Below are 25896 nucleotides of genomic sequence, written 5' to 3'. Positions count from 1 at the left end.
CCATTCAAGTGTGATAAACATTCTACGAATATTGATTGCTTTATAATAATTATTGACCTAAGAATAGGGTAGTGTTTTTTGAAATACGCATTTGGCATTCCCCAGTAGTTAAGCTCCAACATACGGCCGTAGCCATAAATTGACAAACTAAAACTGAAGTAGGGTGTAAGATCACGTTAACGTGCGTGTTTGAGCATGTACTGTTAAAAAAAAACGGTTAGGTATATGTTCAGTCATGAAATATTTTTTAATAAGCTATACGATTGAAATACTTTATATTAAGTAGGTATGAGGTATGATATAACTATTCAAATGTAAATTGAATTAAAATAAATATCAATCTGAATGCTGTTTCCGAAGGGGTTACACCAATAATTAGGGTAACCATATATAAAAAACGAGACGATGTATACAATTGTCCATTAATTAATTATCATTAAGCATTGTTTGCCAGTCTTAACTGGTAATTTATAATTAGCTGTTGTGTGATGGTTGACTAGTGTTGAAAAACAGTATTAAGTAGGCTCAAATCCACCATCTTATAAAAGTCACTACAACAATAACCTGATGAGTTGAGAAAATGGCTATCAAACATTCTTCGTAAACAAAATCCAATCTCCAGTGATGTGGAAGATATTTTAAATATTTATTTTGTAAACTTACTTCTCCGAAATCACGTCTTCTAAAACAATATTTCAGCGGATATTGGCTTACAATTTTCTTACAGCACAATCTCTCACTATTGTCTATGACCTCGACGTGAGGGCACGTTCAGCGCATGACTGGCGTTTTACACCTCACCACACTTATATGAGACGTTTTCATCAGTTAGGATGGAGCATTCTAACTGATGAAAACGTCTCACGCTTTTACAAATTTGTCTTGAATTTTAGCGTATTCAATACAATAAATAATCAAAATGTAAATATTTCAAATTCACAGACAGGCAAGCACTTTTATTTTAATGTTTGGTTTATTTAATTAAGAGGTAGGTATATCACGTTTTAATGACATAAAATAATACATGATGATTTGATTTATTTAAATTCATAATTATTTATTGTCGGCACTAAACTTGTCAAATTTATTAGGTATCATAATAAATAATTGTATGGTGCACCTATATATATACAAACCGATACACAGCTTGTTTTGTTTTGTTTGTAAGAGTTTTAAAAGTTTAATAAAGATTTTTTCCATAACTTTTCAGGGGGTTTTCTTCTTGTTTGCTATGTCACGTGCCACGTGCCACGTTGCCGCGTGTTTTATTTTGCATTCAATAAAAATATTCAGTTCAGAAATATTTATTTTTGTAATTCGGCAAACAACATGAAACATTGCTGGTCCTGAGTGAGAGGTACGAGATTGTGAAAAATAATTCATTTTTCAGTAGAGGTAATAATTTTATTGAAAAAGCTTACTATTCGTATCATCATCTACTAGAGGTTTGTCATCTAAATTAGAACTATATTTTTCAAATAAAATATTTATTTTTTATATGTTAAGGTGATGTCTTTACCTAGCAGAGGCACCTAGCGGAAAAATACAAAGCTTGCAATTTGAGACATTTTTTTTGATAATTTACAATAATTTCAACTGTGTTATTTAAATAAATATGTATCTGAAAACATTAAAAGAAATATATTTTTTATTGATAAACTTACAATTATAAAAAATCTAATAAAATGTGAATTTGTTGAATCAAACCCCACCTTATTATTACATATATTTTATGGTCATATGTAGGTATTATTAAAATTCAGTTTATTAAGTTTTCTAAGCATCATTTAAGAGATTTTTGACTAATTCACAGTTTTAATATTTTTTATATTTATTTTAAAAAACATCGATTTTTATAAAAATATACCTAAATGTTTATAACTTAAAATTCTTTTTATTTATATCAAATCGAGCTTCCATATTGTGACCATACCTAAACAAAATTTGATATAAATAACAATGATTTCAAGTTTTGCACATTTATATTTTTATAAAAATCGATGTTTTTTAAAATAAATAAAAAAAAATATTAAAACTATGAATTAGTCGAAAATGTCTTAAGCGAAGCTTAGAAAGCTTAATAAACTAAATTTTAATACATAATGTAATAATAAGATGGGGGGCTCTGCAACAAATTCACATTTATTGCATTTTTACAATAATTGTAAGTTTATCTGTTTTCAGATACATATTTATTTATTAACACAGTTCAAACTATAAAATGTAAATTATCAAAAAAATGTCTCAAATTGCCAGTCGTATTTTTTTGCTAGATGCCTCTGGTAGGTAAAGACATCGCCTTAAGGTTTTATATTATTATAATCATGTAATGTAACAATATTATTAAAGTATAGTCAAATTGTAATATAAATTATAATAAATTCTATATGTAGTTATATTAGTTAATAGTCGAAAGTACGTTCAGTTATTATACGAGTACCTATCTATACAATACTACAAAGATTATTTCATTATGTTTTGGTATAATGTGATACAATGAAGCCTAACGGTCTTTTATCTTCGTCTTTTGAAGACCTCGTGTATATCAGCTGAAGAGCTCTTGACCCTTTGTTTGTAGTTGTAAATGGAAGAACAAAGATAAATAATTAATGATCTCTAGATACTTAGGCATTCCACTCATAAAATGAAACGGGATCATATATTATATCTATCACTCCAGCAACTTTTGAGGAATAAGACCCCTTCATTTCTAGAATTTTGGAAACCGTACTGATTTAATTAATTATTTTACTTGTAAATATCGAATCTCGAATAAAAAGCAAAATAGTTTAAGTACCTTATGATAATAAATTAATTATCTATTCAAATATATTCAAAGTTATTGCTTTTATGGGAAAAAACTGTAAATGGCTTTTCCATTTACAGACGCACTTGACGTATACCTATAAATAATATAATGTTTTCAATTCGATTTACTTTATGTTTATATTTTCATTTCCCGACCATGTCCGATCCCAATAAGACCATTATGGGCGTCCATGGAGTGGAAGTTTGTAATAACAGATTTTGTTTTTACGAGAATTGGATATCAGCCACTTGCTCAACGTATTAGGTTCATACTCTGACTCATACACAAATTGAAAAACAATAATGTGTACTTGCCAGACCCAGGATTCGAACCTGGGACCCACGACGCTATAGGCCGATGCTTAAGCCACGGGACCTAGAACATAATAATTGTTACATTTTAATAAATTACAATACACACATCCACGTTTTTATTAGCTACCTCTATGGTCACCTTTATAAGTAGTTATGCTACGAAAACGTAATTTAACTTTTCATAATATTTTAACTTTCTTCAACAGATGGTTCTTGTTACCAATGGACCTGTGAAAAATTCAAACAACCCATCGCCTTTATACTAATGTACCCTATGTATTTAGCCTACACTTGGCACGATACGTCATTGTACGGACGGTCGATAGATTAGTACAAAGCCGTTCGTGTGGACAGTTCCTATTGACGCTTCATTAAGAGGACGTTCTACAGAAATGGCCTTGAGAATTGAAAATATGATTTTTTAACATGTGGTCCATAATATCTGGTCTACTAGTTAATATAAAAAGGTCGTGTCAAAGTTGTTTGTGTTAATAAATTTGCTCTGTGACTGATCCGACTCATATTTCACATTTATTTCATCAGGGCTGTCGAAGACATAAATCATAAAATATATTTATAATTTTAAATTTTTATTTATAATATATATTATTTAAGTTTTGTGCATCTAATGCCGGGTCCACACTGGCAACAAGTTAATTTGCTGGCAACCTCCTTAGATTTTACGATAATTATTGTAAAATTTCTTAAGCAATTATGGTAAGTATCGTAAAATTTAATGAGGTTGCCAGCAACTTGTTGCCAGTGTGGAAATGGCTTAATATCCACTGTGGTTCACGTAGTGGCATGGACCTGGGGTTAGCTAATTCAGGAAGTCAACACCCATGATAGAATTTTTTCCAGTTTTGGTTGCATTATATTCCAAAACTCTTCTGTAAAAATCGTTTCCGAGTTTATAAATGGAAATTTCTCGGTGTACATAGTAAACAAACCTACGAATAAAAAAAGACAAAAAGGAACATACTGATTCATCGCAGTAAAATCTGGTAATCAAATTCGCCATTTTGAAAAGCGACGATTTTGCGTAAACAAATATCACGTGGTCTCTACGTGTGCGGCAAACTTCGAATGTGTTTGTAATTTTGTGCAAAGTGCGAATGTAATGTTTTCAAATAATTGATATGGATTAATTATACCATCGTATTATTTTCTCGAAATCATAAACATACTATAATAGTATTTGAGTATCAACCTATGTTCAATTTGAATTGGGTTATAATAATAATATACCCGTATATATATCAATAGTATGTTTGCTACAAAATCCACCCAAGTTATCAGTACGTACTTGCACAGGTTTGATTAAAAACCATGATGAAATTAACATTTAAAAAATATGAATGCTTAATATTATTTTGACAGCCCTGTTTTCTGATCGGCTTCATGTCGCAGGTGTTCATAAAATAATAATAATTCTCCGCGCGGCAGAAATTATCAGTAATAATAATAATATTTCTTGAAATAAAATCTCCGATGATTAGTGATTTTTGCGAAAAGATCGATTTAAATTGACGTAGTTACGACGCCGAGGTCCTTTTTATACTAAATTATATTTGAACGGCGGGCTCTTCAGCGGGCCCTTAAGTAAATGGAAATATGAATATATGATTATAAATGATTTTAATATATATATATATAGACTAAGTACGATCCTAGGAACATCATAATAATTATTATAGGCCTTCGCAGACTGGAGATTGTAATAACAGAATTTAATTTTTACGAAAAATAGATGCTAGCCACTTACTCAACCTATGACGTCCATACTCTGGTCCAAAAACACATTTATTAACAACTACTTGTGATTTTTACTGACCAGGGATTCGGTTCTGGAACATATGCCATTATAAGCTGACGCGGTAACCACACGGTCATCGTGGGCGTTTTTTTATTGAAATTTTCATTTATTATTTTGAATTTTCCTCCCTTCGCCGTTATTAGCTACAGTATGAAATTCAATATGTTATAATATAACTATTATTTTGTATAGTTTTACTTTTTTATGTAGGTAGGTATATAAATATATACCTATATATTATATTCCGCTCCGTTTATAAGTATAGAATTAAGCAGAAGGCTGACCGCAACTTAATTTATATTCATCGACCATCATTTCATGATATATTTTACTACCAACTTTTAATATGAGTTTTAATTAATTTTAATAACGTTTATGACATCTTTTCCGCTATTTGTATTTTAATATTGTTTACCAATATTTTTTCAAAAATAAAATATTCTATTTGCAGTTTTAAAATAATGTTTTGCGATTATACCAACATGGCGGAATATTGAAGTTATCGAAATTAAAATTAATGCTTCAAACTCGTACTATCACGTGCAGTATCACAATAAGCTGCCACTATGGGGAAAAATGCGTAATGTCGTTTTTCTTTGTATTTAAAATGTTATCAGATTGATGCTCCCATTCCGTAACACATTTTAGACCTTTTTAAACGAACATTGTCAGTTGTCAGCAAAATTTGTTGAATTTACCGGAATAACAATGAGGTCACCTCACGCGTATTGCGTTAAATCATGAAACAAACATAGATAATTCTGAGAAAATGTGTTATAACCAATAGGTAAAATCTTTTTGAAAAAAACAAGACAACCCGCAGGAATCAAACCTGCATCTCTTGGTTAATTAAAAATTGTTAGCAAGTTCAAGTAAATTAATACACAAAATATCTGTGGAGTAATCCGTGACGTCGGTTAGTAATCAAAGTAATCCCTACTTTGATTTAAAGTACAAAAGCCGAGAGCCAATGTAGCTCAATTTTGAATATTGCTTCAGAGAGTATTATAACAGCCATTAGTTAAAATTTGTCGCAATTACGTGGGGCGCCTTTAGCACTGTGGTCAATGTGCACGGGCGCGAAACCCAAGAGTTGCAAGTTCGATTCCTCTGGGATGTCCTACTTTTTAACATAGAACATATTTTACTCATGATCTCTGACGCAAAAGCGTTACGAAAAATAGACGCGCAGCCCGCCCGTGGCCCACGCCCCGCTCCGATTACTTACGCTCGCCGATTATATTTTCATTTTACGTTCAGTAGCCTACATTCTGTGCAAACTATTGTTCGTCTGTTATTATTACTTCTTTAGTTTTATTATTGTAATTACATCATTTTTAGAAAAGTAAAATTGTTTGAATCCTTTGGATTCGGTTACTTTGACAAATAAATTTTCTTTCGAATTTAGACAACGAGCATTCAGAGAATTAGTAGGCAAAGCATGTTCCATTTTAATATTTTTAGCCGTCAGGGCTTACGTGACCATCATTTGAGGACCCAGGGGGGCGGAGCCTCCCCCGCGAGGCGCAATCATCTGAGGGGATGGTTTTTTTTTCAGAGATTTTTTCAATTGGTTATTATAATATACTTTTTCTCAGAAGTGTATTTTATTTGTACCTATTATCTATGTTCAATAGGTACTTAGAATATTACATTCTTAAATCTTAAAAAGTTAAATAAAAATATTATATTTTTGAATGGGTGTACCATTATTTTGACTAAACACAAGCCTACAAAAGTATTAATTTTAAATGCTTTTTCATTTTCAAGACTTAATTTTAGCCATCATTCGAATGATCTTAAGAAAACTTTTTTTTAATCTTAGCTACACAGCATATTTTTGTATGGGCGCCTTTTGAGGGGAAATGTTGCCCATAAACAGTACTTATTTTCTTTTTAAATACTACTAGGTGCTTCTATTTCGAGGATTTTTTCATGAATTAGATGTTTTCTCTTTGATATCAAAGCAGAGTCCAATTTCACGCAAATTAAATATTATAAAAGGGAATAGGCATCTTCTCAATTAATTAGCTTGCAAGTTGCAATAATATATTTTATTTTTTTTTAAATTCCTTGACTGGAATTAAAAACGTAAGATTTCAGGAAAAAATAATATTTGATTTATTTTTTGTTCTTAATACCTACAACATCCTAATTTATCTAATTTTCTGATATTATTCATATTCGTAATAATTCTGCCCTGCTAAGTAAAAAGACAGTTTTGTTTGGTTGAGTGAAATGAGAACCCAAGTTTTAAACTACACCTTCTCTTATATTTTGTAAAATTATTGGGTTTTGACGTAATCTCTAAATAGACAGTGTGGATTCTCATTTCACCAGTTTTATGACGCAGCCTAGATGCAGCTATGTATTATTTATTATTTGTATAGACAAGTCTTAGTGTATGCACCATTTTTTTCATCAATAATCCTACAAAAATATGATGCGTAGGTACAATCCACAAAGATAATAAATAATTTCGGTAAGTTGTTTCAAAAAACTCTCTCTTTAAAAATAGTTAGTAGTAGTAGTAGTTAGAATAGTTCTTCATTCGTGGCTTCGAGGACAAAATGACCAAAGAAATAATCAGATAAATATAGAAACATGAAAGTTGGCATACTTTGTCCACATTATGCGACATCCCGAGAGATGTCAACACATTATCATTGAAGGGCAGATCACCTATAAGGGAAGTCTTGTTAGAAAAAGAATGTCGTGGCCCAAGAGCTTCAGAGACTGGTTTGATTTCAGCAGTCTATTTATATTTAGAGCAGCGATGGAGCAGCGATGGAGAAAAAGGTCAAATTCATCGCCGCCGTCTCATAACAGATATGGCATGAAAAGAAGAAGTTACAATAAATTAGTGTCAACACATTTGCTAAAGAAGCTTTAAAATCAAGAAATACAATATATACCAAACATTCATCATCGTTCAAAATATTTGCATAGTATTTAATTTGTCTGTCTGAACATAATTTACTAATATGCACACGTCAGTTTGTTTAAGAATAAACGTTTAGACTTTAGATGCAAGTATGTCTCTCAAACCTTCAAGTGTATTACGGAAATATAATTACAAATTCGAGATTGATGTGAACATAATAATACATTATGGTTAGGTAAGGATTTTTAAACCAGAGCTTCCAAATCGGCGTACCTTGGTAAGTATGTAGAAATGTTGTTGTGCACAATATAAACAATGTTTATTATACTGGTACTCAACGTCGCAAGATTTGCTGCATTTAGAAGGATAACAATTATGGATATTCAAATTATTTCAATAAAAATACTAAGACTATACGTAAATATACCAACATGATGAAGTGCAATATTGACGTACTAGGTCAATGGATTTTTTCGGCGCCAACTTCGTGGCATAAATTCCATCCGACATTTCTAGCCTACCTTAACATTCATTGTTGTCATCCAGACACTTTAATCAATTAACGAGTGACTATTCAACCGGGTTTGGAAAACATTAGTTACATGTAGACCATTAGGATGCTAAAATTTACACTAGTTTGAACGTCATAGCATCAATTTAGTAATTCAATTACGAGTTACGGTTCGACCAACGCCGCGTCAATTAGCGTAATTCATAAACAATCATAAACTCATAATCCACCCATCTGCTACAAGTACAGTGTAACCGTTGTTGTTAGTTGTGTGTGTTAGTTGTGTGAGTGCGTGAATACTGAACCAGCTCCAGCCATCTCAACGTCAAAGGTTAGTGCCTAGACTGAATCCTTGTGTAACCGCCCTACCCTAGCATTCAAAATTCTCCTTCCTTCAGCCCACTGAAAATCTTCACCAGAATTTATTAAAAAAAGCTTCCTTTTTGAAACGTAGTATCTATCCTTACGATATAATATATGGTAGTACCTATATATCTTTATGGTATATTTTATTATAGTATATATTATTATTATCTACCTAATTGAATAGTTTAAAAATAATAATACGATGTATTACATAACATAAAGGTTATGAGGCAAGTTAGTAAGTATTCTTTTTTTATTTAAATCGTATGCCGTATTAATATTTGTCGAACAAATAATATTTAAATTTTTAGGTACCTATTTTAATTTATTGGCTTATATTCCACATGCGTTATACAAAAGAATATTTTAAAACGATGTGATAAGATTGCTGATTAATTATGTATGAGATGTAGACCAGTGTTTAATAATATTTCTCGCGTCATGGCACATTTGGTTGTAAATTTTTTCTCATAGACTGAATTAGACTAATTGTGATAACCTTTTTAAATTTTTCATAGAAAAAAGTAATTGAACGTCTGACTTAATATAAATATTTAAGAACATGAGTCAATAGAGATGCGACTGTCTCAAGAAATTAAAGTAAGAATTTATTGTAAAAGCAAGGAGTGCTTTTCTTAAAACCTTTTGGATGCTACGATGTTTTTCAAGGATTGCCACTAATTATTGTCGATAAATGAAAATAGTGTATGATTTTTAGACACCAATTGATTCTGCGAAATCGGAATATTATGAAGTTTTCTAATTAATTTTTTGAATTGATTAGATAATGAGGCAATTTGATATCCCATGCCAGTGCATGTACATTCTGTTAAAAGCAATGACATATTAAATGGACGACTCACTTCAGACCCGTCACAAAGTGAGTGTCATTTTATTTTCTAGATGCTTCGTCCATATTAATGTCATTGGTTAAAAGTAATTGACATATCTCTTTCTCGCTCTATCATACGGGCGATCGCGCGAGTGAGCGAAATGCGCGATAAGCGCATGTAGTTTTGATTTTTGCCAGCTATTGGAAACAATCGGTTACATCAAAATATTATGTTAATCGCATTCGATTGTGTTTGCTAACAATCCGTGCTTTCCATAACATTATCATTGTGAAAATAATTTTATTTATTTTTCGTTTATTTTAATTCCTGAAATCAAAGAAGCATTTTCAGAAGAATTTTTGGATCAAGATTTTGCCGATAAAACTGATATACAATATTTATCATTTCTAAACCTACCCAGTCACAAAATATAATATATCAATCGGGTTATATTTCACAACGATAAAACTAAATTGATAAAAAATGTTTCGGACCACTGGTGCAGTAGTACATTCCCAAATTAACTTAACATTTCAGGCATCAAAACCAAAACAACGATAGTTGTTAGCATTCCTGGCCATTATCAAAAACAACGATATATCGTTGCGTAGCATCCAAAGGGAATGGGATAATTCGTTTGCAATCAAGACCTCGACCTACACCGACAACTGTATTATGTAGTTTACTCTATCCTTTTCTATCATATGGAAAGATAGATATAAGATGTCACTATATAAGTATAGGTATCCTTCTAAGGAATGACAGGTTGACAAATTAATGTGCTCATACAAAAGCAAATGGGAAAGGACGAAAAGCTTATGGATAATATCAACATCAGAAAATCACAGTAGGTACCTTAGTCACATCATGAGAGAAAATACCATTGCGCGACGTATCATCCGAGGGAAGTTCAGAAAAGGTGCCCAATTTACGATGGCTTATATTTATAGGAGAGTGAACTTACAAGTTTTTAATAGCAGGTATTATCAATGACCCAGCATTGAAAGGTAACATGTCAAAATTTTCGCGAAATTGGTATCAAAATTCGCGAGAAATGAGAGCTCTTGTCGGTTTTGTACAGAAACAATTCGAAACAAATAATGTAGGTACCTTGAGAGCCAAAAAAACCCATTGAAATTTTACAAACTTTCAAACAAAACAAGTTTTGTACAGATCCATTTCGAATTGTTTCCATTTAAAACTGGCGATTGACCATACGTTTCAATTTAGAATAGATATTATTCTAGTAGTATTTTTTTAAGACTTGTCAAATCTTGCGTATTGTAAAATATTCAAAATATTAAACAAAACAAAACTACGTTTTTTTGAGTTGTTACAGTTTATTACTGGGTCATCGTTATTGTCGGACAACGAAATCTGTGATTATAACCTTTAACTTTATTAGTTTTGCAGCACACTTCTTAATCACTCATGATAATATTATACCGCTTGGGATGTCCTGCTGTGGAGTGCCTAGTATTACAAAATTATTTCAATATTCTGGATTTAAACTAGTCGTCAATTATCGTAGAAGAGGGTTGTGTTTTGGTCTTTCCACCAGTTTCTGATATACGATTAAGGTTGTGGCATTTTGAACTAACGGAACATAATTATCTAAATTTAATACAAAAAAAATCAATGTTGTGTTAAACACAAATTCAATTTTAGGATCGGTTAATTATTATTTTGCAATTAAAATGCTGGAAACCTTGAATTATCTTATTAGTCGTAATCGTACCTAGCTACTCATATAGTAAGCAAGTGTGGATGCAATGAATACAGATTTCTTTACTTTAGTATTTTTTAACTTTCTGACCTATTATATTGTAGTTCTCATAAATAAAAATATTTTTTTTTAAACAGCTTTTTTTATTTATTATCATGAAGGTTAACATATTACTGGTATACACTAAATCCTTAAATGTACTTAAATATATACTAATACTTGTTTTATTTTTTCTGTTTATTAAACATCATATTAAACAAATATGAAAGAAAACTAGTGGAACGCTTTCAATTTCGGTGATTACAATACTCAGTAATGAGACAAAGGGAGACATACTATATTATCGTAAAAGATTATCCACGTATTTTCACTTTTATTTCGATTAGTCGACTTCTAAAAGATATTTCGATTGAATTGAGCATACCTATTTTTTAATAAGTTGTTGTTTTAGAGATATTATCATGTTAAAAATATTTTTTCTAAATAACTCCATAATTACACATTTCTTTTGAGTCAATACAAATCTCATGCAATGTTGTTTGTAACTTCTTATATATTATAATCGATAATATTTTATAACTATTCCTGCGATCTATTCAAATTCAATAATTTGTTGGCAATAATTAAATAATAGAAATCTACCTAAACTTTGTTTTTGATACTTCACTAATATGAATTCGACTTCACTGGGAAAGAATAATAAAATTGTGTCATTCAATTGTCAACCTTAATATTTTTTGTTATATTATTCAATTTTCAAAGAGAATTCGGTGCGTATGTGTGTACTTATATAATTGGTCCCAAGATAGCAGTATAGGCCACCTATATACATTTAAGGATGTTTAACGTCATACTGTTATGATCACTACCTATGTCATCCTTCAGCTTGTTCGTTTTGCAGACTGCTGAAAATATCGTATTAATTAATGTTGCATAAATAATATTTGCAAGTGATAATAATTTGCACCCCAGCAACTAAACTGCCACAATTCAAATACGTCAAACAGAGAAAATCAGATTTGAAATTTTTATCTTTCACATTTTGTACTGCATTTTTGAAATTGAATTATGTATTGATTTTTTTAAATATAATTATTATGATTATTTATTTTAAAATGTTTATTTACAGTATTTTATGTTAAGATAATGTTATTATTGTTATAATGACGTATATACGTACCGTCCAGCAGCCAAAGGTGGAGGTAGGCTATTAAGATCCACCATAAAAAGTGCACATTCAACTTTGTTAGTCATACGTATTTGTTTTTATTGAACTAAAACTACAATAAATTTACAGATGGTATTGAATAATTTTTAAAAATCAAATAAAGCTTACCTAATTTTAACCTAATTTAATTATAGTTAATCAATTATATTATAACCTTAAGCTATACTTCAGCTGAGGCATGGTCTAAAAAGATCGTGGCTTGTGCAAATGACGCGTGCCGAACGAAATATAATTTGTCATAAAAATCCAATATGCGTCCATTTAATGTTATGTTTATTGTTATATTACTAATAATAATAGTATATTCATTGACATGTTTTCTTTTTTAAGTACATACGTAAAGTGTTTTTAGTCATCTTTAAACGATTTAAGAATATTTTCATCCGACGTCATGACAAAGCAAATCGACCTGCAGACACCTCGACGGTCGGTCTCCGATTGGCGACTAGTGAGAAATTTCGTCGCACCTACTGTTGAAAATAATTTGCCGTTTCACTGAAGTACGCTCTTAAAAAAATTTGTGTATGGCTTCGTCATTTTGCAGAATATTTTGAACTATCACCATCTCTGTATATTCACTGAAGAATGACACTGATGAAGAGTGCCAACTATGATGTATTAATAATTTGAATTATTATTAATTATTTATGCTAATTTCAATTAATTTTAACAGTTTCTACGTGTGCGTGCGTTAAAATTACCTGCGACATCTGCGAACAGAATCCAACCTGCGGACCATAGATAATAAACAACATTCTTATAGCAAATACATAGTGCCAATCGGTAAAAACAAAAAAACGTGATTTTGATATGACAGTCGAAAAGTGTAGGCATGTATAAAATGATAAAAACGTTCATTGAGTCATGCAGATGTCGATGCAGTGCAGTTCAATGTGAGATGATCTCATTGTTGTTCTGGTGATTTCGGCAGATTTTGCTAACTGACAATGATCGTTTAAAGGTTCAAAATGTGCTACGGAATGGGAGCATCAGTCTGATAAAATTTTAAACGACAAGAAAAACGATATTACACAGTATTTTCCCGTACAGCAGCTTACTGTGACGTCACGTGACAGTAGGCGACAAGCACCTCAATTTGATCAGAACGTTTCTTACGTGTGCTTGTGATATCTCATCCGAGTTTTTTTTAATTAAAGCTAATTGGCAAATATAAGCGGCACGACTACACTTACTAAATATTTTTTTTAATATTGCAATGAATAATGTTAAATAATAATGGACTTATTACTCAAATTAATCGGGAGGTAAATTTCTTACTGCAAGTGTAACACTAATGAGTAAAGAGTGATGACAGCTGTTAGATGCACGAAATACAGGTGTTTCTGTGGGCCAAACTTTGGACCTAATACATTGTTATAATCCAGCATTGAGTTCCGCAACTAAAACGCTGTTTCTTTCTATTTTATATTATAGTATTTGATGACTTTGGGATATTGATTTTTTTCTACATGTACTACTATGAATGTTAGACTATGAAACGTATTCACTCAAAACTATAATTTTGATCTTGTGGTGGTTTAATTGCGGGGGTTGCGAATAACCCTTGAATAATTGAATGGGTAATAATAAAATTACTCTGAATTATATTATTTTCATGTACAATCGTATCTGTAACAAAAATCTTATTTTAAAAGTATTTCATCATCATCAGGGGCGCGACAACCCGGTGTGGGTATTGGCCTCCTCCAACAGCTCCTTCCATCTGTCCCTATCCAGTGTGGATTTTAATTTAAACTACCTACTATGGAATTTAGGACTACAACGTTTTGGCGTGTAAGTCTTTGTATATGGCATGTATTATATATAATAGCAGTAGAAAGACACATCTTAAGGATCCTACACGACAGATGGAGAAACCATGTAGTGGAGATTATGTACAATTAAGGCATCGAGATCGAGCATCGACAAGGCGGGTGGACGAAATGAAATAGTTTTCGGAAATCGGTGGTCAATAAAGAAAACTTATGAATAAATAGCATATTAGGAGCTTCAAACTGAAATATACATAGCTCATATTTTACTATGAAAATGATTTGAATTAAGTGATAAATACAATTATTATCAGTTGTAGGTAAAAAAATCAAAAGTGAAACAATCTATAAACTAGTATTTAAAAGTTGTGGTAAAAATGTTTTCGTGGTTAATTATTATAAAAAATCTTGGAGTGATCCGAGACGTCGGTTATTAATTAAAGCAATACTTACTTTGATTTAAAATACAAAAGTCGATCGCTCAATTTGAAAAGCGCTTCAGTGAATATTAAAAGCCATTAGTTAAAATTTGTCACAATTAAGTAATATGACTCCTTCAGCATAGTGGACTATGTGCGTGGGCACTATATACCCGAGAGACGCAGGGTCGATTCCTGGTGTCTTACTTTTTTCAAAACGATTTTTTCTATTGGTTATAATATTATTTTCTCAGAAGTATTTTCAAAATTAATTATGGATGTACAAGAATTATTATGCTTTAAAAATTCTGCAATAGATCTAAATGTAGCAAAAATTTATCCGTATAGATGTGCACACTTTTTTACATTAATAGCTTTAAATATTGGATTTTAGGCACCTTTTAATGATGACTACTGAATACATATTATATCAACACATATAAAGTTAGATTTTATATTATGCAAGCAATGAAAATAAATATACAATAAAAATTTGTACGCAAAAAAGAAATACAGATAAGCCACCACTATTACTCAGAAAAATCAACAGAAGATTGAGTTTTGAAACACTTTGAAGTATGTGAACTTATATTTTCCGTGTTGATTTGACTCGTTCTTTTTCTCGTCTATGCATATATTATAATATCGTGTATTATGGTTAATTTACTATTATCAACTTATTTTGCAATTCTAAGTTCATAATATTATATAATATTCCTTTGACTTTTGCATACATTCATATACAGTCTGTTTCTAAAGTCGTAAGTCGCTGGTTTGCTTCTAACGTCTCGTAAATTCACATATTACTCATTTAATAAGTCCTCTCAAGGACTTCTGACAATTTCTCATAATAGACTTTAAATAAACCTCTACTTTACCAGTTCTATTTGACTTTTGCACATTTAGTTTAGAATTTGAATATTATAAGGGCCTCTCTGAGATGCGTTGTGTTTGCGTTTTGACCTATTTTAAATGTTCATATTTTGTACACATACGTTACCACTGAAAGATAATATGCAATACAATAAGTGGTTACTCTTGTTCAATATACTTTGCAGAATCTGCCAAGCTACGGTACTAATTATTAATACAAACACAGATAAATTTTGTTTATTAATTATAATGATATTCATTACGTCCTTAATGAATATTTAAACAATACTTAAATACTATCAATGAAAAATAAAGATACCTAATAAAATTATTATACTAGTTTAATGCCTATTAAACAGGCATTAAATATTCTCTCTGCAAATCGCTAATAATGGAAAAGAAATAAAGACTGGATATTATCGATTTTATATAAAAAAAAGTCTAAAGCGCTATCTTATGCAAATGAGAAGATTTTTTTATTAGCTCTCATCTTCCTTATTTAAAAGAAAAAAGTTTTTAAAAGAATATTTTTAAAAGCTCTAGAAAAAACAGTAACGTAAAAAGTTTTGTTTAAGTATAAACAGTATTAAAAACATCTGAATTAACTTAATATTAAGTCGCATCTCATGATGATTATCTTTTCATTTGAAAAGCAAACCACTATAAATATCGTAATGATGGCAAAAAATATATTTAATTGAAATCAGGTACCTATTTATAACATTTCAATTTACAAAATGTGTTATCACTTAGTAAGTTGGTATAAGTCATAAATATTGAGAGGAGGGTGTGTGATTTTTTAACGGGGAAACGTAATGAGTAGGGAGGAATTTAGTTTGATATTTTATTGCTATTTACGCTTCTATGAATATCAAGTGATAACACATTTTATTAATTATCATAATTTGGTACAATCTATTAAACGCAGAAACTCTTGAAAAGATCGAAAAATAAGTTCATTCAACTAAAAATTATAACACTGTGTAAAAAAACGTAGTTCCCTGACCTTACTACACAGTATTGGGTCTAAACCAGATGGTTCTTGAGGTTGACGAGACGGTTTGGATCCTCGATAAATTCGTTCCAGCGGAAGTTTTATGCACACAACTCGTTGAGAAATTAGGCCATAATAATAGTAAAAAAAATAAAAAAAAACTCATTGTGTCTCGTGCAACACTATCCGCAATGCTCTACACATTTTGTATCGATCTATCTATCTATTATAAACAAATATCTATCGGTTACTTCCATCATACCAGTCATATCATTTTCATAACCCAATGACCACACTCCAATTTTGTCGCCTAATATAAAATTACCATCAATTACCAATGACTGATTATGAGCATTCATAATGGTCTACTTCTAATACGCCCTGACAAACGTAGTTCTATTTTTCCAAGTAGGTACCTACATTATTTAATAATAAAACTAACATGAAGGGATAATTTTTTCTTCACCCTTTCCTGACGTTACAACCCTATTTGAGGGTTAGCTTATTTCCGCACTTCCCTCACTCTAAACACGTATAAAGCTGTTTTCTTCGAGTTTTCGAGATGATTTTAAATGCAGCTCGCATCTCTATGCCTTGTAAAAATTCAACTAGATCTTTTTTACCTTCCCGAATGTCATGCGTGACTTGAGGCCCAGTCATCTAAGGTCATATTTGCAAGACAAAAAATCAAAATTTTGATGAAATGTATTAAAAATATATTTTTTTAAATTATGATGAATTGCCACCAAATGAACGTTGTATTTTTCGAAAATATTTGATATTGTTTTGATTAAAATATAAATTGTGTCAGATTTATGGAAAAATATACAAAATTTTAAATTGAGTGTCACTTTTAGATGAAAGTCTATTCTCAAATTATAATGAAAAAATATAATAATATACGACTGGAAAGAACGAATTACTGCATAATTTTTAATCAGCGCGTCATGTTTTCTTATCATCAGAAAATCATTGAATTGTGCTAATTATTGCTGATATATTAATAGTTGTAGCAGCCGTTTGTATCAGTGTTTTTTAATCATTAGGTATTGGTACGAGTATTATCATTCTATGACAAAGAGTGGCTTTTAAATGGAGGTATGCGATGGGGATCCTTACAAATATTGCTAACTAATTAATTGCCAGACATAGTTACGGGGCTTAAGAAGATTATAATAATGAGTATTATGTCGCTACACACTAATGACAACGTAGACTAATAACGTAGCATTAAGTAAATAAATGTTAGTTAGTCAGTTAGTTAGTTAAGTATTTATTTTAATTTCAATTAAATTCTGTAATTATTTTTTATTAATTAATATCGTAAAAACCTTCTATCAAATTTCTATTATTATGTTAACTGTCAATTCATAGTGGAAATTTGTTATGGTATTGATTTAATTTAATAAAACAGATTTATTTTTAGTTCTTATTCCACTTTTATTGAATAAATCTGAACCGGTTTCGTCCGCCTCAGAGGGATATTCTCAACTACTAATCTATATAAAACAGGTATTTATCAAAACAAATTCGAAAGGCGACACAAATAATTTACTGATACGTTGAATTATCCGTCCAATAATACTTTGTCAATAACAATTATTAATGGTTCATATGCAAATAGTTTTGCTTTGGAGTTAAAAACGAGAGTTAAAAGCAAATTGCTTGTGTATTACTTGTGTAAAATGTTGGTTATGACATACTTACTTTTAATTGATCGTATTATGGCCAATAAACTCTAGCATGGTGATGGATGATCGCAGTGTTAAAAAAACACTGAATTAAATAAATATTATGTTTCCAAGGAAGAGTGTCAGAGAATATTTCAAGAAAAATAGATAAAAATCTTTTGAATGATATTTTTTACAACACACAAAATTTGAATTCAATACTGGTGAATACTAAAAATAAATTACATACACTTAGCCAAAGTGTTATTTATTTATTACCACGTTTTTCTTAGCTCGTATTCTTGTTTGTCCGGTGGTTTTTTATCCAGTACAAATCTTGCAATCGATTTTTAACTAACTTCCCGACTAGCTAGACATTTGAAACTTTTAGAATATATCAGAACACGATGCCAATGTAGTCTTTTAATACTTTTAGCCATCTTTAAGTAGAATTGAATTCATTTTCAGTTAATTTCTGTTTTGTATGAAATGTAATTTCGGAAGAAATCCGTAATCCAATCCACTATTATTGGCTGCTAAGGGGGTGGTCCTAGCAACTAAATTATTAATATATACGTGCGTTACTATGGAAATCAAAATGACATTAGTATTATATATTTGTTTGTTGTAAAATAGCAAAAAATAAATGATTTGTTGACAATTGCCTTATTTGTCCTAAATTATTAATACATAGAATTGTCAAGTTTATATTATGATTCAACAGAAAATTTAAAAACGTGTTATAAAAAAAGTTCTTTTTATCTTGTTATTTCTCTATTAAAGTGTTACTCTTGTGATGCTAAATAGGTTGGACAAACAGCATGATCTTTTAATATTAGAGTCAATACATATTATATTTTTTTAGATGTCGGTATAATTTAATAAATGTGTGTCCGGTTTGCAGTCTTTTGATTCATCTTTTAAATCTGCTCACGAATCAATTGCGCCATCAGTGACGAAGCAAATCGCTGCTGATACTAACGAATCTTCATCATTGCTATTGATACTTTATAAATTTACAATGTTAAACAAGAGACCATTAATTTTATTTACAACGTTTTTATTAGCTCGTATTCTTGTTTGTCCATTACAAATCTTGCAATCGATTTTTAAATAACTTCCCGACTAGCATGACATTTTAACTTTTAGAATATATCAGAACACGATGCCAATGCATTCTTTTAATACTTTTAGCCATCTTTAAGCAGAATTGAATTCATTTTCAGTTAATTCTGTTTTGTATGGAAAGTTATTTCAGAAAATTCCGTAAAAAGTAAAAGACTATTATTGGTTGCTAAGGCGGTGGTCTTAGCAACTGAATTATTAATATATACGTGCGTTACTATGGAAATCAAAATGAAATATTAAAATGACATTTCAGTATACTATATTTGGTTGTTTGATTGTTTGTTTTTTATTTACTTCATATCAAGTACAAGTTTGAGCATATTGAGCATAATAATTCAACAGAAAATTTAAAAACGTTGTATATAAAAAGTTCTTTTTATTTTGTAATTATTATTCATTTCATAACATATTAGTTATTTTCAAGAAGATAAATAAACCTAAGATTGAAATATGCAATTCACATCTTAAAACAAAACTTCTTTTAGTAGGTACTATCACTTCCCTCCATTTTGCGTGTGTGTGTGAATTTTTCAACTGTCACTTTTTGTTTTGTTTTCTGGTTTATCGTCTGCGTTTTAGGATTTGGAGGTAAATAATTGATACACCGGAATTATGATGGAAAGCGGCGAGTTTATTTACGTTAATATACTATATGGTTACATTTTTTAATTATTTTCGCAATCAGCCGTTATTATTTGTTGGCTTTGATACCGATTCGGGCGTCTCCAGGTACACAAAGACACACCCAAATGGGGACCATACGGGGGCGTCACAAGCGCACCTCTCTGGAAAGGCCCGAATGGGGTCGGGCCAACTAAGGGCTGATTACGATAGCGTGTGTAACTGGACAGTGCGGTGGCTTGATAAGGGGTGGTTGCGTCTCTAGACGTTGAAGGATCGAAGCCCCACCGGTACGTCGGCGGCCGGAGAGACTCGGATGCAGCACTGTAGCATAGTGGTTCGCGGTTCCCGGGCCCACCGTAAAGCTGCTGAGAGAGGAGGGCGTCGCGCCCAGCCCTCTCAACACCCTCGGACCGTCGGCAAACGGAGAGTTTCGGATGCAGCACTACGCCGCTTTGTGGGCGTAGTGGTTCGCGGCTCCCAGGCCTACCGTACGGGCGGATGCTGAGAGAGGACGTCGCACCCAGCCTTCCCAACAGCGACCGTCCGAAAATCAGTCGATCCCTCACGAAAGTGCATACCGGCACATTACTCGACCCCCTTTTTTGCTCGCTTGCCCTGCCGCGGCTATCGAATTACACGCACTGCACTGATATTATACTAATATAATATGCGAAAACTTAATTTTATACTTAAAATGGCTTTAAAGTTTATAAAAATAATTTTAAAAATATATCAGGGCCCGAAATGGACCGGAACGCCATTCTGCCTCATACAACCGCTCCGGGTTGTAAAATTTTTCACTTCGAGCACTGAAATAACTTAAAATGCATCGCTTCCAAACACAAAACACTTAAAAATAACTAATCTATGATGCTAATGGCTGAGGATGCTGCTTGGCTGCTTTCCGCTGATGGAGGCTGCTTTGCTCAGCTGAAGAAGGCCGCTTTGTAGCTCTCTTCATCATGGTGCATCTGGGCCAGGGCTGATTGCAAGGCTCACAGACACGCTGCTGTTGACGAAGAGGGCTCAAGCGGCTGATGATGCAGGGCATTTGATGCCGTTTTCCCTCGTTGGAGCCAGGGTCTTGCTCGATACACTCGTCCGTGGGCCAAGTTCGCTGGCGGATGCAGTTGGTCGGGAGTACATCGGGAGCCATGACTTCGCAATCCGGGTGTTTCTGCTCTTTTCTTCACTGGCTTGGCTTTAGCAGCATCCTCTTTCTACTGCTTTTTTATTTTATTTTGTTGAGCGCCACCAGAGGCAAGCCTCTGGATGTTTCTTCCTCGCCGTTTCCTATTCCGGTGTTTGGATCTCAGGGTGTGTGTTCGGGTGAAAGAAATTCCACCTGCTTCTTGATTCCAGACGATCAAAATCAAGAAGCGTAGCCCCACGTTGGGCGCCACTTATCACTTCCCTCCATTTTGCGTGTGTGTGTGAATTTTTCAACTGTCACTTTTTGTTTTGTTTTCTGGTTTATCGTCTGCGTTTTAGGATTTGGAGGTAAATAATTGATACACCGGAATTATGATGGAAAGCGGCGAGTTTATTTACGTTAATATACTATATGGTTACATTTTTTAATTATTTTCGCAATCAGCCGTTATTATTTGTTGGCTTTGATACCGATTCGGGCGTCTCCAGGTACACAAAGACACACCCAAATGGGGATCATACGGGGGCGTCACAGTACTTAAATCTAAATCATAATATCCTTTAATTTACATGTAGCAAAAAGCTGATACTCGTTCTGCAAAGCAATTAAAATTGAACTGAAGTCATTAGCACACCACATATTATAATGACTTTATATTATGCCAAACGTGATACAGATCGGAAAATTATTATGTTAGAAGCCTCGCGTCTGAAGGTAGAAAGGTTCATAACTGTGTAAGTTATGTCTAATTAATGCCACAATAATATAATGTCGATGTTTCGAAGGAACCCTGTTTAATAACAATAATTAGTATTGAATTATATATCATATATAAGTTTACTAAAGAAAATGATAACAATATTTAATTTTTTGTATACATAAAATGATAAGAGTAGCGATCCAAAAGTGAAAGATGTTGGACAATATAATAAACTATGTTTTTTTATTCAACCAACATTAATTATTCACAAGATTTAAAGCCGGCCACCTACTCATTAGCGAATCGTTACTGGTACCGTTCCAGATACAGTAACCAACTCTAGATGCGAAATAATTACATATGTAATATGTCGTGTCCACACTGTCAACAAGTTGCTGGCAACCTCATTAAATTTTACGATAATTATCATAATTGCTTTAGAAATTTTACGATAACTATCATAATTATCGTAAATTAATCTTACGAGGTTGCTGGCAATCTCATTAAATTTCCCAAATTTGTTTGATCAAAAATTATTTTAACCGAAATTGAATAAGGTTGACAGCTACTTGTTGCCAGTATGGATACGGCATTAGGCTTGCCAACTAATTATTTATCGTCCATTACTAGATACTGTATCTGTAACAGTCACAGTTATGGCTCGCTAATGAGTACTCGGCTTAATAATGTAACATTATTTTATTAAACATATATAATTTGAAAACACTTCTGAGAAATATATAGGTAACCACTAAAAAAACTTTTTGAAAAAATACGACACCCAGCAGGTTCGAACTTGCGGCCCTCGGGAATCACGCCCATGTGCACTGACTTCAATTTATTTTATTGGTTTTATTAATACTCTCTGAAGCGCTTTATATTGTTATATTTTTCAGAAGCGTTTCGAAATTATAGAAATTATAAATGAATATGTTTTTTTCAGTAAAAACTCTTTCATTAATAAATCTTTTGTATATTAATAATTATTATATTCAGTATTACCTAAATAAAAAATATTTTGATTTATAAATGAATACGTGTATTAATTAAGGCGCTAAGTACCAAAAAAATAAAAGTCGACATTTTTATAGAAAAATGTTCTACATACCAACGCCAATAACGTCAACTATGGTCTAAGTGCCTCAAGCAAGTCAAAAAAATACAGCAAAATATTTAATTCTGGCGACGTTGTAAGTCCGTTGGCGTATTTTATTTATAATAGTGTAAGTACCAATGCAGTGGTCAACATCATTCAATATAAAATAGCTTGCTGGCCGAGATTGCTTCACACTGTGAAAATACATTTTTCAAAAGGTCTGCTTCATACAATTTCATTGCAAAGACTCAGTATTTTGTAACCACGGCAATACTACTTTTTGGTACTTAGAGCCTTATTTAATACACGTATTCAAATAATTTAATAAATTATGACAAAAACATTACAATTTAACAGTAGATAGTTAATGTTTACATACTTTTGGTGACAATTATAAATCATGTATGTACTAATATCAACGCAACGTGGGATGGAAAGGCGCATGTTGAGGATAACGCGTAAAGAATACAAAATAAACCAATAGATAAGGAAGCAGACAACAGAACGCGATGTGATAGTCTGGTGTCAGTAAACCGATGAAATGGAAATGGGGACACTAAACCCCAACAGGGATGCCCTAAAATCCGGTGACTAAACGAGCTCATAAAGTTCGGTGGATGTAGGTACGTGGTAGCAAAGAAATGGGGACTGAGAAGCTTGGAGAGAGTTAGGGGAGGCTTTCATCCGGCATTTGCATCGACCCCGGCTGATAATGATAATGATGAATATTATTAATTACATACTATTTAAATTACAAAGTTGCAGTCATTTTTTGACTGAATTTTAAATATTATGTACCTCAGGAAGTAGAATTATTAGCAATTGTATTGAATACTTCGGACGCTGAAGACGCACCTGGCGCGTAATAACCAGGCGGCCTATCAATGTAATCAACGTGCATTTTAAAGGTGGTAATTTAAAAGTCATTATCTAGTCAGCAGCAAACGTTGACGGATAGATCGATGTCTGGTCAAAATATTTTGAATCATAACCTGGAGAGTGAAAAATAATATGAATTCAAGTCATACGGTAGGTTTCTCAGATTTTTAAAGAAGTAATAATGTAATATCGTCAAAAATCAATTATTATTACATTCACAAATTATTAAATTAATAAGATATCTCGGTTTAAAGGTGTCTCTATTGTCTTTACACACCGTCAATATATAAATAATAATATGCTACTATTTTTAATAAACCATTTCTTTTATACAATGAATAATTCACAAGATTTTGAGAATATAATATTTCATAATATACTGAATATACATACATAATTATCTTAATTACTGTTTAATGCACATATTGGCGCAAAACCAATGGTTCGGTTTCAAATCCCGTCGAGTTTCGCATTTTTATCAAATATGATTTTATCTAGTAGGTGTTTTCAAATTATGTATGTTCAATATTATACTACTTTGATCAGATTCTACTTATCGGATTAAATTTTGGCTTAATGTAATATATTGACCTGTCACCAGCTTGTTGGAGTTGTCATGAAACATTAGGATTGGACATTAAAGATGACTTCACAAATAAAAAAAAATACAAAAATACTTTTTAAAATACTTAAAAGCCGACATGTGCCAATTATATTTTACCTACACTTTCAAGCGATTTGGACTGAACTATCATATTTATTAAAAACTACACTTTGGTGTGAACAGTAGTGTTTTGAATAATTACATTGCTCCCGTCTTATTTCAAAAATAATCACTAAGCTTAATTAATTTATTTAATTTTTTATAATACATCCAAACGGAAGGTCCTGTGATACGCCCGAATAAAATCGGGTGTGGTTTATTATGGCCCAGGGCTCGAAATAGACCGAAGCGCACCGGAGTGCCATTTCGGCTCGTGACATTGGTAAAATTATCGCTCCGTCTCGTGAAAAAAATATTTTGACCGTCTGAGCTAGACAGGCCATATAATAGAAATTCTGACACACTCATTTTTTATAAAATACACATAAAATTTGATAACTATGTAATTATCTACAGAAAATAGTCGAGCGTTCCAGTTCGTAAACTTTTCCATTTCGAACGCTGGTGTGGCCATTAGCTTCAATAACTGTCATTTTCTTGTTTGTGACTTTACCAAGCATCTTTGTCGTCTAACGACACATTTTACAACGTTTTTATTAGGTTTATTATATTCTTACTTGTCCAGTGGTTGTTTATCCGGTACAAATCTTGAAATCGATTTTTAACTAACTTCCCGACTAGCTAGACATTTTAAACTTTTAGAATATATCAGAACACGATGCCAATGCATTTTTTAAATACTTTTAGCCATCTTTAAGTAGATTTAATTTCATTTTCAGTTAATTCTGTTTTGTATGAAAAGTTATTTCGGAAGAAATCCGTATTCCAATCCACTCTTATTGGTTGCTAGGGGACTGGGGTCCTAGCAACTAAATTATTAATATATACGTGTATTACTATGAAAATCAATATCAATGTCAAAATGACATTTATAGTGCGAGGTCTCCGAATACTTTCTCGCTCGCACATTGGTCGTCACTTACAGTCAACGCGGGCGCCCCCACCATCGCGCATTCCCACTATCAGGCGTTCCCCACCGAAGCGCACTGGCCTTATCAGCTGGACGACGAGGAAAGGGTCGCCTAGTTGGTAATATAAGGCGACACACGGCCTAGAAACATCAGTTAACCTTGAGCCAGCTTGGCCTTGACTCAGCATAGTAGTCTTGCTTGCTCTGACAACGGTATACACGGCTTTCCGTGACTCTATCAGTGTACAGTGAGCTATTGTGGTGAGCCAGGCACGAGCTCAGGTTTCGCCATAGTTACACCTTCAAACAACACAACGAACCCTTACGAATTTATTAAGGAAGTACCTACATTTACCCTTATACTTTTCAATATTATTTCTATCAAGTACAACATTTTTTGATCGTTTAAGCTAGTCAAGTCAAGTTTATATGATTCAACAGAAAATTTAAAAACGTTGTATATAAAA

At 32.0% G+C, this 25896-nt stretch overlaps 1 protein-coding gene across 1 annotated transcript in view; it reads left to right on the top strand.

The window, feature by feature from the left end:
• LOC147072628 (neutral alpha-glucosidase C-like) overlaps window positions 1-25545 on the top strand; it is a 103125-nt gene extending 77580 nt beyond the window's left edge. The window contains exon 8 of the mRNA XM_085946248.1: window positions 25486-25545. Coding sequence (XP_085802374.1) covers window positions 25486-25545 — 60 coding nt within the window. The remainder of the gene's footprint in view (window positions 1-25485) is intronic.
• The last annotated feature ends 351 nt before the right edge of the window (window positions 25546-25896 follow it).

Source organism: Rhyacophila brunnea, unplaced genomic scaffold (genome assembly GCF_057557595.1).
Source record: "Rhyacophila brunnea isolate RB1 unplaced genomic scaffold, BYU_Rbru_1.0 scaffold_19, whole genome shotgun sequence".
Lineage (NCBI taxonomy): Eukaryota > Metazoa > Arthropoda > Insecta > Trichoptera > Rhyacophilidae > Rhyacophila > Rhyacophila brunnea.
This window is presented reverse-complemented; position numbering and strand designations above follow the sequence as displayed.